At 43.7% G+C, this 17,205-nt stretch overlaps 3 protein-coding genes across 3 annotated transcripts; 1 reads left to right on the plus strand and 2 right to left on the minus strand.

Annotated features, from left to right (window-relative positions):
• Window positions 1–1,828: 1,828 nt before the first annotated feature.
• Window positions 1,829–7,026, minus strand: ssu72 (SSU72 homolog, RNA polymerase II CTD phosphatase). Its single transcript, XM_008282692.1, has 5 exons — window positions 6,742–7,026; window positions 5,819–5,962; window positions 3,689–3,828; window positions 3,383–3,501; window positions 1,829–3,080 (listed from the first exon to the last, which is right to left on the minus strand). Exons 1-5 carry the CDS (start codon window positions 6,819–6,821, stop codon window positions 2,979–2,981), a joined length of 585 nt encoding a protein of 194 aa, XP_008280914.1. The 5' UTR covers window positions 6,822–7,026; the 3' UTR covers window positions 1,829–2,978.
• A 3,909-nt stretch (window positions 7,027–10,935) lies between these two features.
• fndc10 (fibronectin type III domain containing 10) lies at window positions 10,936–12,688 on the minus strand. The gene is made up of 2 exons (XM_008282712.1): window positions 12,667–12,688; window positions 10,936–11,840 (listed from the first exon to the last, which is right to left on the minus strand). Exons 1-2 carry the CDS (start codon window positions 12,686–12,688, stop codon window positions 10,936–10,938), a joined length of 927 nt encoding a protein of 308 aa, XP_008280934.1.
• Window positions 12,689–15,814: 3,126 nt separating this feature from the next.
• Window positions 15,815–16,986, plus strand: ora4 (olfactory receptor class A related 4). The gene is made up of 2 exons (XM_008282714.1): window positions 15,815–15,901; window positions 15,985–16,986. Exons 1-2 carry the CDS (start codon window positions 15,815–15,817, stop codon window positions 16,984–16,986), a joined length of 1,089 nt encoding a protein of 362 aa, XP_008280936.1.
• The last annotated feature ends 219 nt before the right edge of the window (window positions 16,987–17,205 follow it).

Genomic DNA, 17,205 nt, shown 5'->3' on the forward strand with positions numbered 1-17,205 from the left:
CAGTAATGGCTGCGTCCTGGAGGGAGCTTCTGGTAAAAAGCAAAGTCAAGGGCATGATGCTGTCCTTGGTTTGGAATAGATGGAAGCCCTGATTAGGAGAGTAAGGTTTATATATACATAGATAATAATGGTGATCTATTTAACCCCGCTTGATTAAAAAAATAAATCATTGCACGACATAATGGAAAATGTGACGGTAATAAAGACTTGAGGTTCTGTGACCATTTGCCACGTCTCAAAACATGTTTACAGGTCTTATGAAGTATAAAGACCAGAGCAAGCAGCGTGAATCCCTTCAGTCTGGGAGGGAAAACTGTCAAAGTACTCGATCAAAGGGAATCGTTGGATCCATTTGAGTGTCTTTCTATAATAAAAAAATGTTAGAATTTAACTCACCAAGAGAAGTTGGTAAGAGATGAGCTTACCAGACCACTGACGCTCATCTGAGACCGCAGATTGAGGCTGCGTTAGCCGGCGTACCTGAATCCCATTAAGCGTCTGAAATCAAGTTGCAGTATGGGTAATGGAAGCATCGTGTTTTGGCAAAGAAAGAAGAATGCACGGAAAGAGGTATCGCAGATGAAGACATGACAACTGTGACTACAAAAGACATGCCTGAGACGGCGTGAGTATCTAAAAATATACGTCCACTGTTCATCCTTTGACTGTATTTTTCTTTTGGTTCCCTGTTGCTAATAATGTCTTCATCAATACTATCTTTCAACTAGGCGTTGATTATTAGCCAGAAAACAGCACACACACAGTCACTGTTGAATTGAATGCACTTCTTTTTTTTTAATCATTTAGGTGTCAGCAGCTTTCAGGACACGTACATACTGGCTGGTCTGCCGTGTGTTTCTTCTGGAAGTAGCCTTCTTAACACATTCATAGTGCTTAATTTAAGCATCCTTGACCAGAGACGAATATCTAGGGGGAAAAAAAAAGACGGGGAAAGTGGGTTCTCAAATCTGGAAAGTGGATTAACAGAAATATGTAGTTAAGACTCAATCTGCAGATGACGTTTTGTGCGCGTTATATGGTCGAGTTTGTTAACAACATTTGACGTAATCGTTCTTTGCAAATAAAATAGTTGTAATTATCTACAGATGACGTAAACCTGAAGTTTCACATGGCACGTTACTCACTCTGGAGCCGTGTTGCCTTCCAGATCTTGGAATACTTGACACTGTTGAGCAACAGCAAGAGGCCGAGGATGATCACCAAGAACATCCATCCATTATCTATGCACCGCTTAATCCTCACTAGGGTTGCGGGGGGGCTGGAGTCTATCCCAGCTGACTCAGGGTGAAGGCAGGTTCACCTGGACAGGTAACCAGTCTATCACAGGGCCACACTTAGAGACCAAGCACACTCACATTCACACCTACGGACAATTTAGAATCACCAATTAACCTCAACATGTTTCTGGACTGTGGGAGGAAGCCGGAGAACCTGGAGAGAACCCACGCTGCACGGGGAGAACATGCAAACTCTGTGCAGAAAGATTCCGGTGCGCGAACCGGCGACCTTCTTGCTGCGAGGCAACAGTGCTACCAACTGCGCCACCCTGCAGCCCTCACCAAGAACAGTCCACTTCCAAAGTGGTTTTCTTCAGAACCCACCGCTGACAGGGCGCCCTCATATGGAACAACGTGATAGGTTTGTTGGCTGCAGCGACCGGTGGAACAAAGAAGAGGTCAAGAGGCAACAGAAGCAACAACAGATGAGTTATAGGAGAAAGGACGGAGGAATCTGACAGAACAGGATGTTTCCCCTGCAACAGACGGATAAGGGACAGACTCAACCAGAATGCAAATCCATGCTCTGCTTTTGCATGATCAACCTTTATTGAGCACACGTCTGTCATGTACACATTTCTTGTCAATAAACCACAAAATGAAGAAGGGCAGTGATTACTGTTCAAGCAAAGCAGAACTGAGGTCATGGTTTGCATATTTTTGTGTCTATCTCACCTGTTATAATATCTGTAGTACTCAAACTAGGACCTGTTCTGGTCCACAGAGGATTACAACAGGCCCACAAGCAGGTGTCATCCTGACAGCCATTAGTAGCCGAACTGATTGAATTGATGGTAATATTTAGTCCAACAGCACACATATTCAATTAAAGTTGTTTTTTTTTTTTTTTTTTTTAAATGAACCCACCATGAACTAAAACCAATAAAGAGTCATGAAATGTTTCTTAGAGATGTTTCTTTCTTTAGTAATTCATATGTACATACAGAAAAGTCAGGCACTCAGTTTGAAAATAATTACAATGTTTCAATTATTTAACATTTATAAAAGAAAAAAAAAATACTATGCCCTGAATGACAGCATTACCAGAACCCATTTGAACTTTTTAACTTAACCTAACTAAGCTACAGCACAAAGTCGCACAAAAACACGCATACATTTCAATCAATTGTCCTCCTATGCGTGTAAACACATTTACACTGTCCCAGGTCAGCAATTAAAATCTGACGTATATGCTTAAATGAATTACGATTATATATCATCTGGAGAAAAAAAACAAAACAAAAAGAATCTGCATAAATATGCTGTATTGAACAAAAATGAGAGGGACTTGTGGAGGAGTTGTTGAACCTGGGGTGTGGGTGTTATGGTTCTCCCTGAGGAGACATGGTTGAGTGATTTCATTGGACTGAGATGGGGGAAGGACCTTGGCCTGACCTTGACCTGGAGGAATAAAGGCAGAGTGAGAGCAGCGAGTTCATCCTCTGTACAGAGGAAAAAACCCATAATAACCAGTATCTCCAACAGCAGCCACCTGTAAGGTCCTGAACCAAAGCTCTGTGTGTGTATGTGTGTGTCTGTGTGTGTTTGTGTGTATGCAGGCACACAACACGTATGCACTGTGTTGTAGATGACTGAGGAGTATGAAGCGTGCATGTCCATATGCTCTTGATTGATTGCTTGTGATCTCGGTCTGTGTTTATTGCAGGTTTCTCTTGTGTATCAGTAGAAGCAGACAGTGTGAAGAAAAGGCCTGTTGCTCTTCTCCTCGAACTCTTGTAGGAGCTCATCGATTTCATTCTCCATGTCGTCGGTGTGCTGGATCTGCAGGGGCAGAGAGGGAAGCACGTCACACACAGCCTGTGCTTCAACACAGCTTATTTTCACCAATGATGTAAAATTAACCAACAATTTATTGCAGTAAAGTCATTAGGCGACGACTGAATTTCTCATTTTAGAAACCTGTTGTGTTGCAGATGAAAAGCACCTAAAGGCTGTTTCATTATCATTAAGCCACTAAGATTCAAATGCATCATTTTAATATTAAAAAGCTGAATGCTTTAAACGACTCAGTCCATTGTGTCTGTTTCATAGCGTTTGAAAAACCGAGGTAAGGAGACACTCACACATTGACACAGCTCACAGATAAGGAAGGCGCCCAGCGTGGCTTCCTCATGGTTGTCCTGAATGTCTACATTGATTACGTGCACAGGCTGTAGAGTCTCCTGCTCTCTGGAATTCAGATCTGGGGAGCAGCAACAGATAAAAGACAAGGTGACACAATTAGAAGTGTTCAAGTAAACTTTTGCTTCATGCATAGCGTTGGGGAGGCAGTGTAAACATGTTTATGCCCACAAAAAAATAAAAATTATATTATTCAAGTGTGCAAAAGGTTCATGTCTCGCTTCAGTGAGTTTTATGAGAATCCTCACCCTCCAGCACTTGGTCATAGACTCTCTCTTCACAGGTGATGACCAGGTCGAACTTCTCCTTGCAGTTTTGGAAGCGCTCGGGCTTTGATTTGATGCGCTTGTTGCGGTCCAGCATGTGCAGGATGCCGTTCTGTGTGTATCTGAAGAGTGATGAGGTCAAGGAATACAGCGGGAGCAAGAAGGGAAGCCAAGGTAACACAACACACGGATCACACAGTCAGAGGCAGGACTTCAATCAACGCCTGGTTCGACAGAACTCACTGGGCTCAGCAAGAGGGTGCGTTTCTGTTTGCATTTGTTCAACTGCATCTCAGTCAAGTCACATATAGCCAAGCAAATACACGTTTGAGGAGTGTCAGTGTGAAGGACAGAACTGTAGCACCCTCTAGTGGTGAAAACTAGTCATTAGTGGTTGGTCAGGTTTAAAAAAAAAAAAAATGTGGATAGAAAAATTGATTTTCAGGGCAATAACTTAACCTTAGACAGCAATTCATCCACTCAACAAAGTTTTAATATTATCAACAAGTCACTCTGATACTGTCAAGTTGATACAGCTTTTATACCAGAACTTCTGATTCCTTCATGTTTCTAAAGCTCTGCCACTGCACTGGTCATTTTGCTGGGAAGTGCCAAGCAGAGAAAAAAAAAAAAGTACCATCCCCTATGTTGTCATTGTCAGTCATAGAGCACTATAAGAAGACTCATGCAAAGTAACAGAAAGTACTACACAGTTTGGTTTTTCAGGAGTCCGTGTTCCTTGTATTCATAACACATGATATTTACAGCACAGCGTCGTCACACCTGACATGTAGGAAGACAAACATCACCTCAACTTACCGTCAGGTGGCAAAAAACAACCCTGCAATACAGCAAGTCAAACCTGGTCCTGTCCTACTTTTGGGTCTAGATGTTCACTTGAGGCCTGTAAACCAGAATGACTCAAGACATGCTTAAGGAGCTGCCCTATATTTAGCCTGCTCCTAAAAAAAAGAAGAAAAAACACTGAAGAAAAACTAAAGTCATTCCAGGAATAAAAAAAGGCTGAAATCCATCAACCAGGAGAGCAGGTTTAGGATTAGGCTGCATAAGATGATAAAGACGTGATTTGGACTTTAAAATTAAAAATAAAACACTGCCAAAGAGCGATCTGTCTGATTGAGATATTTTAGCGTATACACTGAAAGTGCAGCAACCATGCACTGTTGCATTTTTCTTGTTCTGGCTCATGACAGGATTTTGTGATGCGGTTCAAGGTTCTAAGGTCTCAGAGTCACCTCCTAATGGTTAGTTGTTACTGGTCATCTCTGGGCAACAACACCTCAGTCAAACAGTAGCCACGAGATAACCTACTCTATTTATGGTTTAATGTACATGACATTTAGGAACGCTGTCCTCACTCTGTTTGTTGTATTTACATGTGTTTTAGTCACTCATATCCAGTGTACGAGGACTCTGCATCTCTGCTAATAGCGTTCTTCTACTGTTGCTTGATATTTCCACCTTTACCAGGTTCTGCAATGTTAATAATTTAGGCACCAGCAACTCTGTCAACTTCAGAAGACAAATGAGCCAGATTAGGTTGAACACCAGAAGAAAAAAAACTCAAACTGCAAAAAATTCTACTTTAAAAAAAGAGAAAACACTGAAAACCACAGGGAAGCTGTATGAGCAGGGAGCTACAGAGGCAACAGGACAACCCTGTCAGACACAAGCTAGACACTCAGAGGCGACTACAGACTTCAATTTGATGGTCTCAGCAAAAAAAAAAAAAAATCTTCACAAAATTGCACTTACTGTTGCACAGCTGCTGTATTGCAAAAAAAAAAAAAAAAAAAATCTTCACAAAATTGCACTTACTGTTGCACAGCTGCTGTATTGCAAGGTGTTTGTCCACCCTGTGTTTTACAGGTTTAATAGACACTGTCTCTGTCACACATGTTTAGATCCCTGCATGTGATTTACCTATCGATGCACTCCCATCAGTCGTGCTCTTCCAGCGACACCACTTGCACGAACCCCCAGAGAGAGTCCCATCAAACCAACACACACGAACACGGGCATGTTTACTATCTCGCTTCTACTATATGTGCATGTGAGTGGGTGAGGAATAGGTGAGTGAGTAGGGGATACAGTTCCTTGTCCTTGCGGACCAAGTCGTTGTACATCTGTTCATAAGTCGTTTTGAAGTCATACACATTTGGCTTATCCGGGGCAGGACCGGGTAGCTTCACATGAGACCCTGTCCCAAATGAACGCACTTCAAATCCACGTTTGCTGCAAAAAGGAGAAGACAAGAGAATAAATTATGGAACAACTTTACAAAAAAAAAAAGTTCTTGAAATACAAGCAGAATAATCAGTGTTTCCGTGTCTGTGAGGACTCGTCTGATTCTGTCTAAATCACCACCAACATTAGACACCTAAATAACCAACATAAAAAAAGTCCCATAGAAGTAAATGCTTTGTTTTATTTTAGTTGCCCACACAGGTGACCATTTGTCACCTTTGTCTAAAGAGGACCCCCCAGTAAGAGACTATCATAACTGAGACCCGTTTATTCCTCCTCAGTCCAGCTCAGCTGAAGAACCGTTCTGAAATGAGAACCACACAGACAGCACATCTGTGGGTGAAGAACGACTAAATCTGTGTGACGTCTGAGCGGTCTGAGCCGATGAGCCGCCCAGCTGCAGTCTCTCTCTTCCGGTATAGTTCCTACAGGGGGGCGCTCTTGTCAACATGTGGGGGAGGAAGAAAAAAAAAACTACCCAACAACTTGGGCCTTGGTTTGAAATCCCTGAATAAGTTTGACAGCAAACCAGCTGCGGTTCATCACTGCAGGCAGCCATGAAGCCTGTCCCCTAACCGGAGAGCTGCGCTAAAGGCGCGCCTCGGCCGCGGAGCGACACTGAGCGCTGAGTCCATTGTTAAAGTGCGATGAGGCCCGACGGGCTGCCTGTCACCGCGTCGACAGACCGGCCCGCAAATACCGCACAGATTTCGTTCACTTTGTGTGGTGGCTTTGCTCGTCTCCTCTTCCCGGCGGCTCGTCTTTACCTGAGGATATTGTGCGCTTCCATACTGCGGTTCTGGTTGCTCGAGCACACAACCGCTACACGCAGCGGGTGGCTCGGCATTGCGACTCTCCGGCTGAAACTACCCGAAACAGGCTGTCAGAAACTAGTACGAGGTGCTTACGTTGATCCCTGTAAGAAAAGTAAACAAGACAAACCCCTACGTTAAAGTTAACGTTAAAGCGTTTCGAGTACAAACACTGCGATGGGCTCGTCTTCTTTGGAAGCAGGAAGTTAAAATGGCGGAGCCCCGTGCGCTGAATACGGCTTTATCAGGTGATGTCAGTTTGGGGGCGGAGCTTCAGCCTCAGCGCGTCAAAAATGTGGCGACGTAAGTGTGACGTCAGTAAACAACAACAACAACAACAACAAACACGCCGTGAAAAATACGCTTTTCGTCTTAATTACGGTTAAAGAGGGCAGAAGAGCATTAATCACCAACAGGGCCACACGTCAGGACCATGTGGAGCCCGTCCTGATGCTGCTGCTGCTGAAGTCTGAGCACAAACACCACATCTAGAGAGAGCTGGGCAGCTGGAGCACCTTCTGGAAGCTTTCTGGAGAAGTAGATGGAATTATTCCAGGGCTTCAGCTCCCAACTTGATGCAGTTATTATAACTAAGCTTCTTCTTTTTGCCCCTCTGTTTTTTTTTTGTTTTGTTTTTTTCTTCAAACAGGGATTTACAAACTACATTTCTTCTTCTTCTTCTTCTTCTTCTTCTTCTTCTTCTTCTTCTTCCTCTTCTTCTTCTTCTTCTTCTTATAATTATTATTATTACTATTATTTTACCATGGCCACCACACAGGCTGACTTATTCCTTGACTTCTTGATGTTCCTATATTGAATATTTATTTAAATGGTTATATACATGTAAAAAAAAAAAAAAAAAAGCAAAATAAAAAGTCAAAATAATACAAATAGCTTCCTAAAGCTTTTATTGTTGTGATAATGCTTCTAAGTAGGGGAGCTGAAGCATGGCTATAACTTGTGTCCAACAAGCTATCTAATAGCATAATTAAGATCAATTATATTGCTATATTGATCCAATTCAGAAATCTGATTTATTTTAAGACAACATATATGCTGTAATACTCCTAAAGAGTTTTCTTGTGGAAATGACTGTTGACAGTATGAAGGCGTCCCATTTTACAGTGCACAATAAGACACTCATACAATTTGCATATTAAAAAAAAAAAAAAGCAAAAGGAGTACAGAATTGATTCCTACTAATTTTGATGCATAATTAAATTCTATTACCAAATAAATTGAAATCAAGCAGTGAATAATTGTTTTCAGATTTTTATAAGCTTAACAGTTGCAATGTCAGAACGATATGTCAGTTCAATGACCTCTGTGATTGTGGGATCAAGTGTCAAATGTTCCACTTTTATGTTATGAACTTAAGACATTCACATTGGTTTTGGGCTGTTGTATGTGTTCCTTGAACATGTATGTGAATGAGAGATGGTGTGATGCTGTGGGCACGTCAGAGCAGCGCCGCATGAAGGATGTTGAACTGCTGGTGGTTGGTTTGCGGCTGTTTTACCTGCCGAGGGAGTTTTTCACACGTTGCAGTTTCCATCCCCCCCTCGGCTGATGCTGCTGCAGCCTGTGAACTCATCCATAGTTCAGCGTCCCAGCTGTAAACATCACACCCTCAGTCTCTGATCTCAGGAGACTTTAATCATGCATCCCTCTCTACCGCTCTCCCCACATTCAGCCAGTATGTGGACGGCCCAACCGGAGACGGTGGGCCTTGGACCTGCTGTGACCCCAGGATGCATATTACTTAATTACTGGTATTTTCTTGTACTTTCTATAAAAAAGTATTCTATTCTATTCTATTCTATTCTATTCTATTCTATTCTATTCTATTCTATTCTATTCTAACAGGGACTCACTGCAGAGCTTCACTGTCCCAATTTGCCACATGCCCCATTTTTCCACTACTCAGCCTGTTCTGCAACTTCAAACTCTAAGTAAGGACAAAGTGCTTAAAGTGGAAAAAAAAACCCCACAAGCCTTATGCCGTATTTTCCCTTTATTAGTCCGAACAGTCCTGTGTTCATCTAACGTCTCCACCCAGAGGGGCGGTTAAGATCTTTAAACACTCGGGGCATATGCCCTGCTCAAACGCTTTTTATTTAAACCTCCTAATTGCTCATTTTTTTTCAGTTATTTCAGAGTACGATGAATACAAAATGTGGAACACTGTGCTCCAGGCAAAAAGAGGTCGTCCCACATTCTTGCTCTGCGCAGCCCATGGCCTATATTAATACCACAGTGAGTGCAGGGCAGCTGCAGCCTTGGTTTGCAAACTGTGTGCTTTTTAATTAGTCTCATTCATGCTGATTTACGGCGCGACAATCATATGTAACCAAGAGTCATCAAGGGGAAACCCACAATACAAGAACACAACACCCCAAATGAATAACAACAATAACCAGAATAGGGTTGTGGCTGAAAGGTGACTGACAAAACTGCACCAATGCTTTGCTTTCGCACCCTGAGATCACCGAAGCTCTTCAAAGTATGACTTGTTAAATGATCAGGACTGCTTTGGACTGTGTTGTGCTTATTTTATGCTTCTGCCTTTTGTGTTAATTAATCCATCAACATCGATTATCATGGCTTTTATTTGTATTGATGTAGCAGTTTAAAAAAAATGTCCACTGCTTTTACAATTTCTGAATTTCTGTACTAAGCATACGGGGTATTAGTCTTTGGGTCTCATGATTACTCCTAAATATAATTATGAGGACTATAGAACTGACCTTTAAAAAAACATATCTGTCAATCACTGCTTAATTCACAAACAAATTTCAGAAGAGTAACACCTGTTTGGCAAAAAAATTAGAATTTGTTTACACATAAATTGTGCAGATATGATTGTCCTGCTCTTTAAGATATGCATGGATGTAACTCGTTTTATTCTATTTTATTTTATTTTGTGCTCTCTACGAGGCAATAGCAGTTTGTAGATCAACCTTATGTCCTTGAGTCTCCGGGTCATTGTGTTGTTTTTTCTTGGTGTTGATGTATTTTTGAGTTTTACAGTGTAGGAGGGTTTTCGTCACTAAAGTAATCTAAGATGTCAGAAGAGTAGCGAAGCAAACAAACATGCAGAACACTGAACTAAATGGCAGTTCCCTTTTTTTCCTTTTGTTTTATGACGTTACGTTTTGCTTGTATCCTCCTCACAGGACACATTTTCTCTTTCTAAGATGAAACCAGTTTAATGATTGACTATTCACCGTTCAGTCTGCATTTTTGCATCAGCGTGACAAACTCTCTACATTCTTCAGGTATATTTGACGATCCAGAACACAAACAATCTGTTGGATTATTTTACACATAACCTGCAAACTGTTCCTCAGTTTATTTTCCAGGAAATTTACTGTGAAATACTGTGTCATATATATTTTTGTTATACCATCCAAAAAGAAAATGCTCATATAAGCACATGAGAAACTCAAACCTTGTTTTCATTTGCTGCAACAAGCTTTTCATCCCACAGCTTGTAAGAGGTTGTGTTTATACATATATTTTGGATTCCTGTCTTTTATTATACACACTCGCACACAAAGACAAGAACGAGGACAGCTGTAAAGTATTAAAAATGACCTCATGGTACTTTATTCACTGACAGCAGGACATAAAGGCATTCTAACTCAAGATGTTTGGCACAGCATTTGGAGATTGTACACCAGATTGTATTGCCCTTCACAAAATGGTAAAGACACAAACCGTATGCAGACTTAGAAAGCAAAACTACAGGTGGGATGGTTTAGTCATGTGGATTCAGTAAACTTTTATCTTCCTGGTTGCAAGTTTAGCAAAACTGTGTTGGTTCTAATGTCCCCGAAGCCATCTCAGTATTTGTATTGCTGTAGTAAACGCTGCCTGGTTACAGATTGACGGATTCAATCACAGACAACCTTAAAGAAAGAAAAAACAACACAGTAAACTACTGTATTAACTCAATCAGTAAGTTTGGTTCAGTGCATCCTCGCAGAGGTTGACAAGGCATGTTATTTGCAGAGCCACAGTAGATTGTGCTTCAGTTTAACAGGACGGGTTGATCATACTGAAAACAAGTGAGTGCCTGATGACGGTGGGGTTAGATATGGCCGTGGTGGGTGTTAGATGTGCGCCAGTGGACGTGTGAGCAGCGCATCAGTGCCGGGAGTGAGTGCGGTAGGAGTAAGCGTGCTGCGTCGTGGGGCTCATGATGTTCTCTGTGATATACGCCACCAGCAGACAAATGATGACCAGCATCACGCAGATAGCTCCCCCCACCGTTGTCATGGCGATCACGATGTCCTGCATCCCAGACGGCGGCAGCGTGAACTCCACGCAGTCCCGCCGCTGCTCCGCTCTCTTGGCCGGCTCGGAGCGGCCCAGGGAGCGCAGGCAGATGCGGTACGGGATGTTCTCATGCAGCTCGGCCAGCAGAAAGTCCCTGCAGCCCGATCCAAGATGGACACCGGCGCACTCGAACTGAGTGTAGCTGCCGTTCCACCAGCAGCTCAGCTCGTAGCCTCCGCGTCGGTGCCGCCGGCCGCCGAAAACAGTGTTTGACCGGAGAGGTTCCTCGTTCGTTGAATTCGTCCCCGGATCGTCGCTGCGCGTCCGAGCAGCTGCGCTCTCTTTAGTCGTTCCATCGTCGGGCACCGTGGACTGTCCCTCGTGGGTCCACTGTAACAGTACACTGCCATTGATGAGGATGTTTGCCACCAGGCTGCCCACAGACACCGCTGTCCTGCAGTCCGCCACATGGCACTTGTACCCAAACAGCGTGCGTCGAAAGCACAGCTGCCCCCCGATGCCCCCCTCGATCACTCGGTAGGCGCACACCGGGGACGGCCCGTCCTCCTCCGGGCTCCAGCTCGGTGCCCTGCCGCTCCTCTCAGACATCACACTGGTGTTATTGCCTCTGCTGGTGTTGAAGCTGCTCCCGTGGCCTGGTGCCTCTTTACGCTTTGGCCTACTTTGATGGCTGTGGTTGCCGTAGCTGGAGCTGATGTTGTTCTGCCGGAGCCAGTTCGGGGCCACATTATCCCTGCCTGCCTCCTCTGATGCTGAGGATGATGATGATGAGGAGGAGGAGGAGGAGGAGGATGACAGTGATGATGAGCTGCTGCCATGAGCCCCAGCTGTCTGATGTAATGTGCAGAGCAGGAGTGCCGACAAGGCGAGCAGGGATGCTCGTTGTTGGGCTTTCATCTCACTTTTCTCTCGTCGAGTTATTCCGTCTCACAGTGGATCAGATGGGCGGTGGAGCAGGGCGGGCTGCTGTCTGCCATAAGATCAGCTCCGCTTCAGCGCACACGACGAAATCCGAGCGAAGCAGCAGGGCAGCTGGGCCATGGGCGAGAGGAGAGCAGCGGGCAGCCGGGCATCTGCGACAGAAACAACAAGGAATCACGCAGCTGTCCCTTCAACGGCGGCTCCCACTGTGACCTTGCGTGTAGGAGACACGCGCAGGACGCAGTTAACGGAGGCCACGCGCTGATAGAGCAGCTCCCGGCTCCCGGCGCATTCACGAAAATCACTTACTGGTTTCGGTGGGAGCAGAGGAGCCGGCTGTCGTGCCATCAGACTGGCTTTCTCCTTCCTGTCTGGCCTGACGTAGCGGCTTTGATGCCCGCTGAGAGCGCGAGGGAGAGAGAGAGAGAGAGAGAGAGAGAGAGAGTGCACGTGGAGGGGCGCGCGCCGCGGAGCGCTGGGGGCGCGTGGGTTGCGTGCACAAAATAGGTATTTGTAGTCATCAGCAGTCGGTTCGTGAGTCATCGTCCCACGCAGCGCTTCAGGTGTCTGTCAGTGACGGAGAACAAGCAGCGGAGTCTTCAGAGCGCCGCTGGATGGAGGCTTCTGAACCCACCTGCTGCCCACCTGGCTGCTCACCTGCTCCGCTCCGCAGCCGCATCACACCTGCTATTTGTGTCTACCTGCGCAAACAACAAGCAAAGCAACGCTCCAAACACCTTTTTGTTTTTAAAGATCTCGCCCTTTTCACTTTCTTGTTATTTTTGAACTTGAGGCATCCAGGCAGCCAAATGTGTGCGTCAAAGTTTTATCAGCTATAGTTCTTTTATTTATTTATTTTTGGAACAATCTACTGTTATTTTGCAGTTTTCCTTTTTTGTTGTTGAACTACAGATAACACCTGGTAAATTCAATTTTCTTCCTAATCAACCCTGAAAAAAGACCAAAACTGTGAATAATGTCCACCTCAAAAAATATTAAAATGGCACTTTTTTTTAAAATTTCGTTTTTTAGCAACATTATTTTTGTTTGTTTGTTTTCACAACACAACAGTAATTACATGTATTGAATAAACATGCCACCACCCTCCAAATGACTCCAGTTCTTGGTTGGGGATCAAGTTAATGGGTTATAGTCTGTTTCAGTTCACTTACTTGGAAAAAAAAGCACATTTCTACCTTGTTGGGTTCTGCAGAGGACCACTGTTTATGTCCCCGATTCTTCCTTCACACAAATCTGTTCTTGAAACATAGTAAATGAAGGAATCCCATATCTGATGAAATTCTGTTGTTGGTGTTTTGTTGTATTTTCTCAGAGGGGAGAGCTGAAGACAACCACCTGCTTGGTCTTCTGATGTTTTTTCATGAGAGAGCTACGACTCTGTTTGTCATTAATATGCTTAAATCTACAAATATTCATTGATTCTTTTTAATCTTCAAATTATCTGGATATAAATACAAACAGCTGTGGAACTAAGGGTGCTTTGTTCTTTTAAAGCATTTGATCATAAACTTGCACCACTTTTACTGTGTTGTTTCAGGACAAATAGATGATTTTACAGATGTTTTCCATATTTTGAAAGAAAAAGGATTTTTATTAAGAAATAACGGAAGTGTTTGTTTAGCTGTTATTATACAGATGTTCCATGTTTTGTTAAATTACAGATAATATTCAGTAAAATCAAAGAAAAAAGTGTTAATTTACACGTTGATTGTGTAAAAAACAAAAAACAAAAACAGGCCAAAACTGTGAACAATATTCACATCAAACATCTTTTTACGTTTGACCAGAAAATTTGTGTTTCAATCAGCTCACTCTCACCCAGAGATATAATTATTTTATAAATATTTGCCATTATTTTCACAGTTTTTTATTTATTTATTTTTTTTTAGTTTAGGTTTTGAACTTTATACTACTCCACTGTATTTTTTATATTAATTTATTGCAGTGTACCTATACATGTATGTGTTAAGGACATTTTCAGTTTGGAGTTTGAAATATGCTGATCAGGGATGCTCAGCTTGCTTTGTCCAGGGGCTGTTTTTACAAAATGACATGAGACCAGAGAGCAACCAAAAATGATAAAATATTTAAATAGTAAAAAGCCCAGAGCTCCACTTAACTCAAAACTGTCTATTTGTCAAAGGACATTCTTAGCATTTAATGTTAATACTAAATAATAATTCCCAGTGTGAGTCAGTTTGTTGTGAATTAGAAAACGCCAGCTGGGACAGCATATCGTGAACTGCATGAACCAACATCTTTCCGTATGATTTACTGTCGGTTGCATTTTTGCTTTGCGTCGTATTTAGTGACACTAGTGGCACTAGTAAAGCTGGATTTACATTTTGCATTTATAAATAGAATTTGTGTTGTCGTCTGAAATACACACAGAGTAGTAGGAGTAGAAACTGACAGGGAGACAAAGGGATACTCTCACAGCCTTTATCCTGCAGTCATCCACCACAATGGGGACGTTAGCTGTTGGTGCACAATGGAAGGCTTTAAATTCATTTTAATAAAATGTTTACGTGATGCGGAGTGTGGATTCATGCAAGTGCAGGGAGTTCATCGCAACAGTCCAGTGCAGTTTAAATGGTTTCCACAGGGTTTGGTTGTTCTGCTGTATTGAGCTATAATATAAACTCAGTATATATAACTGTTGTACTGTGAGATACTGACGTTGTTTGGTCCCTTCTGATGGTGATAACATAGAGACGGGAGGTCAAAGTGCAGCTGTTGCTTTCATTTAGTTTGTCCTCCAGCATCAGCCGGGGTCTTGAGGCGAACTGACCCCTGTGCAGATGTCCTTAAACAGCTGCTGAATAAGGTCACAGACACGTGTTCTCTGGTCGATATCGTCATGAATAGAGGATAACTGGTATACATAGGGACATGAAAAACAATAAAAAACTTTGCACTTCTTGATTTTTTGTTCTTTGATGGTCTTTTAATTTAAAAAAAAAAACTCTCCTGATGATAAATTATCTCGTGCACTTCATCTCTTACTCATGCATGATCAGGATTTTTCAATGTTCTGTTCTTCTGTATGTTTAATTAAGGAGTGCTTACTTAAGACTGTTCTAAGCAACAACCGCCTTGTCCCACGAGATAAACTTGACAACCCAATAAATAATTAGTACCAAGGGAGCGTATGAGTGGCTGACTAAAAAAGATGAAAAACGCTGAGCTAACAGGGCTAGCGTTCTCAGCTGAGACGTTTCATAGGATTATCTTTTTTAAAATCAGTAATTCATGGTATGAATCACTGATCACCTGATTCTGTCTGTTCCTGTTTAGCCAAACTGTTATGGCTGCCGGCCTTCCCTTCCTTCCTTGTGTCTTTTCTTTTTTTGTGTGAAGATTTTAGTGTGCCGTCATCATGGACCCAGACAAACTGAAACTTAAACAAGCCAACAGGGCAGATGAGTGGTCCATTTCAACATGCATTCCCATATCAGCGACGTGACTGCATGAATACCGACTCACACCTGTTGATGCGGTTGTTGTTGAGACATCATTACATTTGCACTTTGGTCTGTGACGCAGGACCGAAATGTGGAAAATGCCTGCCTTTGTACTCTCAAAGCATCAACAAGTTAGATTAAATTGACCCTGAGTTCAGTCAGCAAAGAAGTGTTCATGTGTGATAGATGCCTTTGTTTGTCTGCGTGTGCACATATAAAACGCTGTGAGGGCCATCAGCAGCACAGAGCCGCCATGTGTCGCTCTCACATGCTGGTCACAGAGAAAAGGCAAACTATGTCGCCATGCAGAGGGTGATGCCATGTCAGAGGATCTCACCGTAGAGGCTGTTTTGTTTGGGCTCTTAGTCTTTTCTGGCATCCTGGGGAACATCCTGGTCATCCATGTGGTAAGAAAACTACATTTTGGACTGAGTGGGTGACGAGTGTGTGAGGCCGGGTTGTTCTCAGTTTGTGTTGTTTTTACTCTCAGGTGCTTCGGTCAGCCATCCAGAGTCCATCTCGGAGACTTCCTCCGTCCGACACCATTTTGGTGCATCTGTCACTAGCCAACCTGCTGACCTCACTTTTCCGCACGGTGCCTATTTTCGTGTCCGACCTGGGCTTGAACGTGTCTCTGTCTCCGGGCTGGTGCAGGGTCTTCATGCTGCTGTGGGTGTGGTGGCGAGCCGTGGGTTGTTGGGTGACTCTGGCGCTCAGTGTCTTTCACTGCACCACCCTGAGGCGACAACATGTGGCCTTTGGTCCTCTGGCGCAGCAGAGGGAGAGGCGGCGGGTGTGGATTGTTCTGGGGCTGGTGTGGGGAGCAAACCTGGCCTTCTCTGTGCCGGCGCTGGTGTACAGCACACATGTTCACGGCAACGCCACCGTGGAGCTGATGGTGATCAGCTGCACCACCAGGCCTCTGCTCGGCTGCATCTGGGAGTTCCCCTCCATCGAACAAGGCTCAGCTTTCGCCTCCTCTTCACTGGCCCTGAATGAGGTTCTGCCGCTGGTGCTGATGGTTTGCACCAACTTGGCCACGTTGCACGCTCTGGCCAAGCACATCCGGGCTGTTACCTCAGTTGGGGGGTCAGGAGGGGCCCACGGGGAGCTGGACAAACATGTATCCACTGAACGTAAGGCAGCTCACGTCATCATGTCGCTGGTGTCGCTCTTTGTGGTCTGCTGGGCGCTACAGGTTGCTGCGGTGACGTACTACAACCACGACGGGGGGCACCACGCTGAAGGGCTGCTGACTGTAGCCCATTTCTCTGCTTCGCTGTTTGTGGGATTCAGTCCCATGGTGGTAGCGCTGGGACACGGCAAGCTGAGGAGGAAGATCTCAAGTATGATACTGGGGTGGACTAAAGTTCTGAAATGTCACAGTGAGGACAGTGAAGAGGGAAGTACATCCCCAAAGACTAAAGGAACCGTTTTTGTTGTTCAGAAGGAGATGAAAGTAATAAAAGTGGAAGGCAATGCAAACAGGTGATGGAAGGACTGCACTGATACTTCTATAGACACTGAAGAAATCCATCATCAGTTAGAATTGAAAAACTGCTGTCAAGTATTAATTTAGCTGATTTTGAGATTTTATGAGACATTTATTGAAGACAAAGTATGCCGGAAAAGTCAGACATCTATATTGTGAAATCACGTAGATTTTTTAAAATGTTCCAATCTGGGAGTTTTTTGAGCTACGATAACAATT

This window comes from Stegastes partitus, unplaced genomic scaffold (genome assembly GCF_000690725.1).
Source record: "Stegastes partitus isolate 25-593 unplaced genomic scaffold, Stegastes_partitus-1.0.2 Scaffold281, whole genome shotgun sequence".
In the NCBI taxonomy this organism is placed as follows: domain Eukaryota; kingdom Metazoa; phylum Chordata; class Actinopteri; family Pomacentridae; genus Stegastes; species Stegastes partitus.

What these genes read in the sequence shown, in the direction of transcription:
- ora4 (XM_008282714.1), top strand. Translation starts at nt 15,815, where the DNA reads ATGTCAGAGGATCTCACCGTAGAGGCTGTTTTGTTTGGGCTCTTAGTC. An exon ending in ACATCCTGGTCATCCATGTG is followed by an intron (nt 15,902 to 15,984) that starts GTAAGAAAACTA and finishes TTTTACTCTCAG; the next exon opens with GTGCTTCGGTCAGCCATCCA.
- ssu72 (XM_008282692.1), bottom strand. Translation starts at nt 6,821, where the DNA reads ATGCCGAGCCACCCGCTGCGTGTAGCGGTTGTGTGCTCGAGCAACCAG. An exon ending in CTATGACCAAGTGCTGGAGG is followed by an intron (nt 3,502 to 3,688) that starts GTGAGGATTCTC and finishes GCTGCTCCCCAG; the next exon opens with ATCTGAATTCCAGAGAGCAG. An exon ending in TCTGTGAGCTGTGTCAATGT is followed by an intron (nt 3,081 to 3,382) that starts GTGAGTGTCTCC and finishes CTGCCCCTGCAG; the next exon opens with ATCCAGCACACCGACGACAT.
- fndc10 (XM_008282712.1), bottom strand. Translation starts at nt 12,688, where the DNA reads ATGCGGCTGCGGAGCGGAGCAG. An exon ending in GCGGCTGCGGAGCGGAGCAG is followed by an intron (nt 11,841 to 12,666) that starts GTGAGCAGCCAG and finishes CATCATCCTCAG; the next exon opens with CATCAGAGGAGGCAGGCAGG.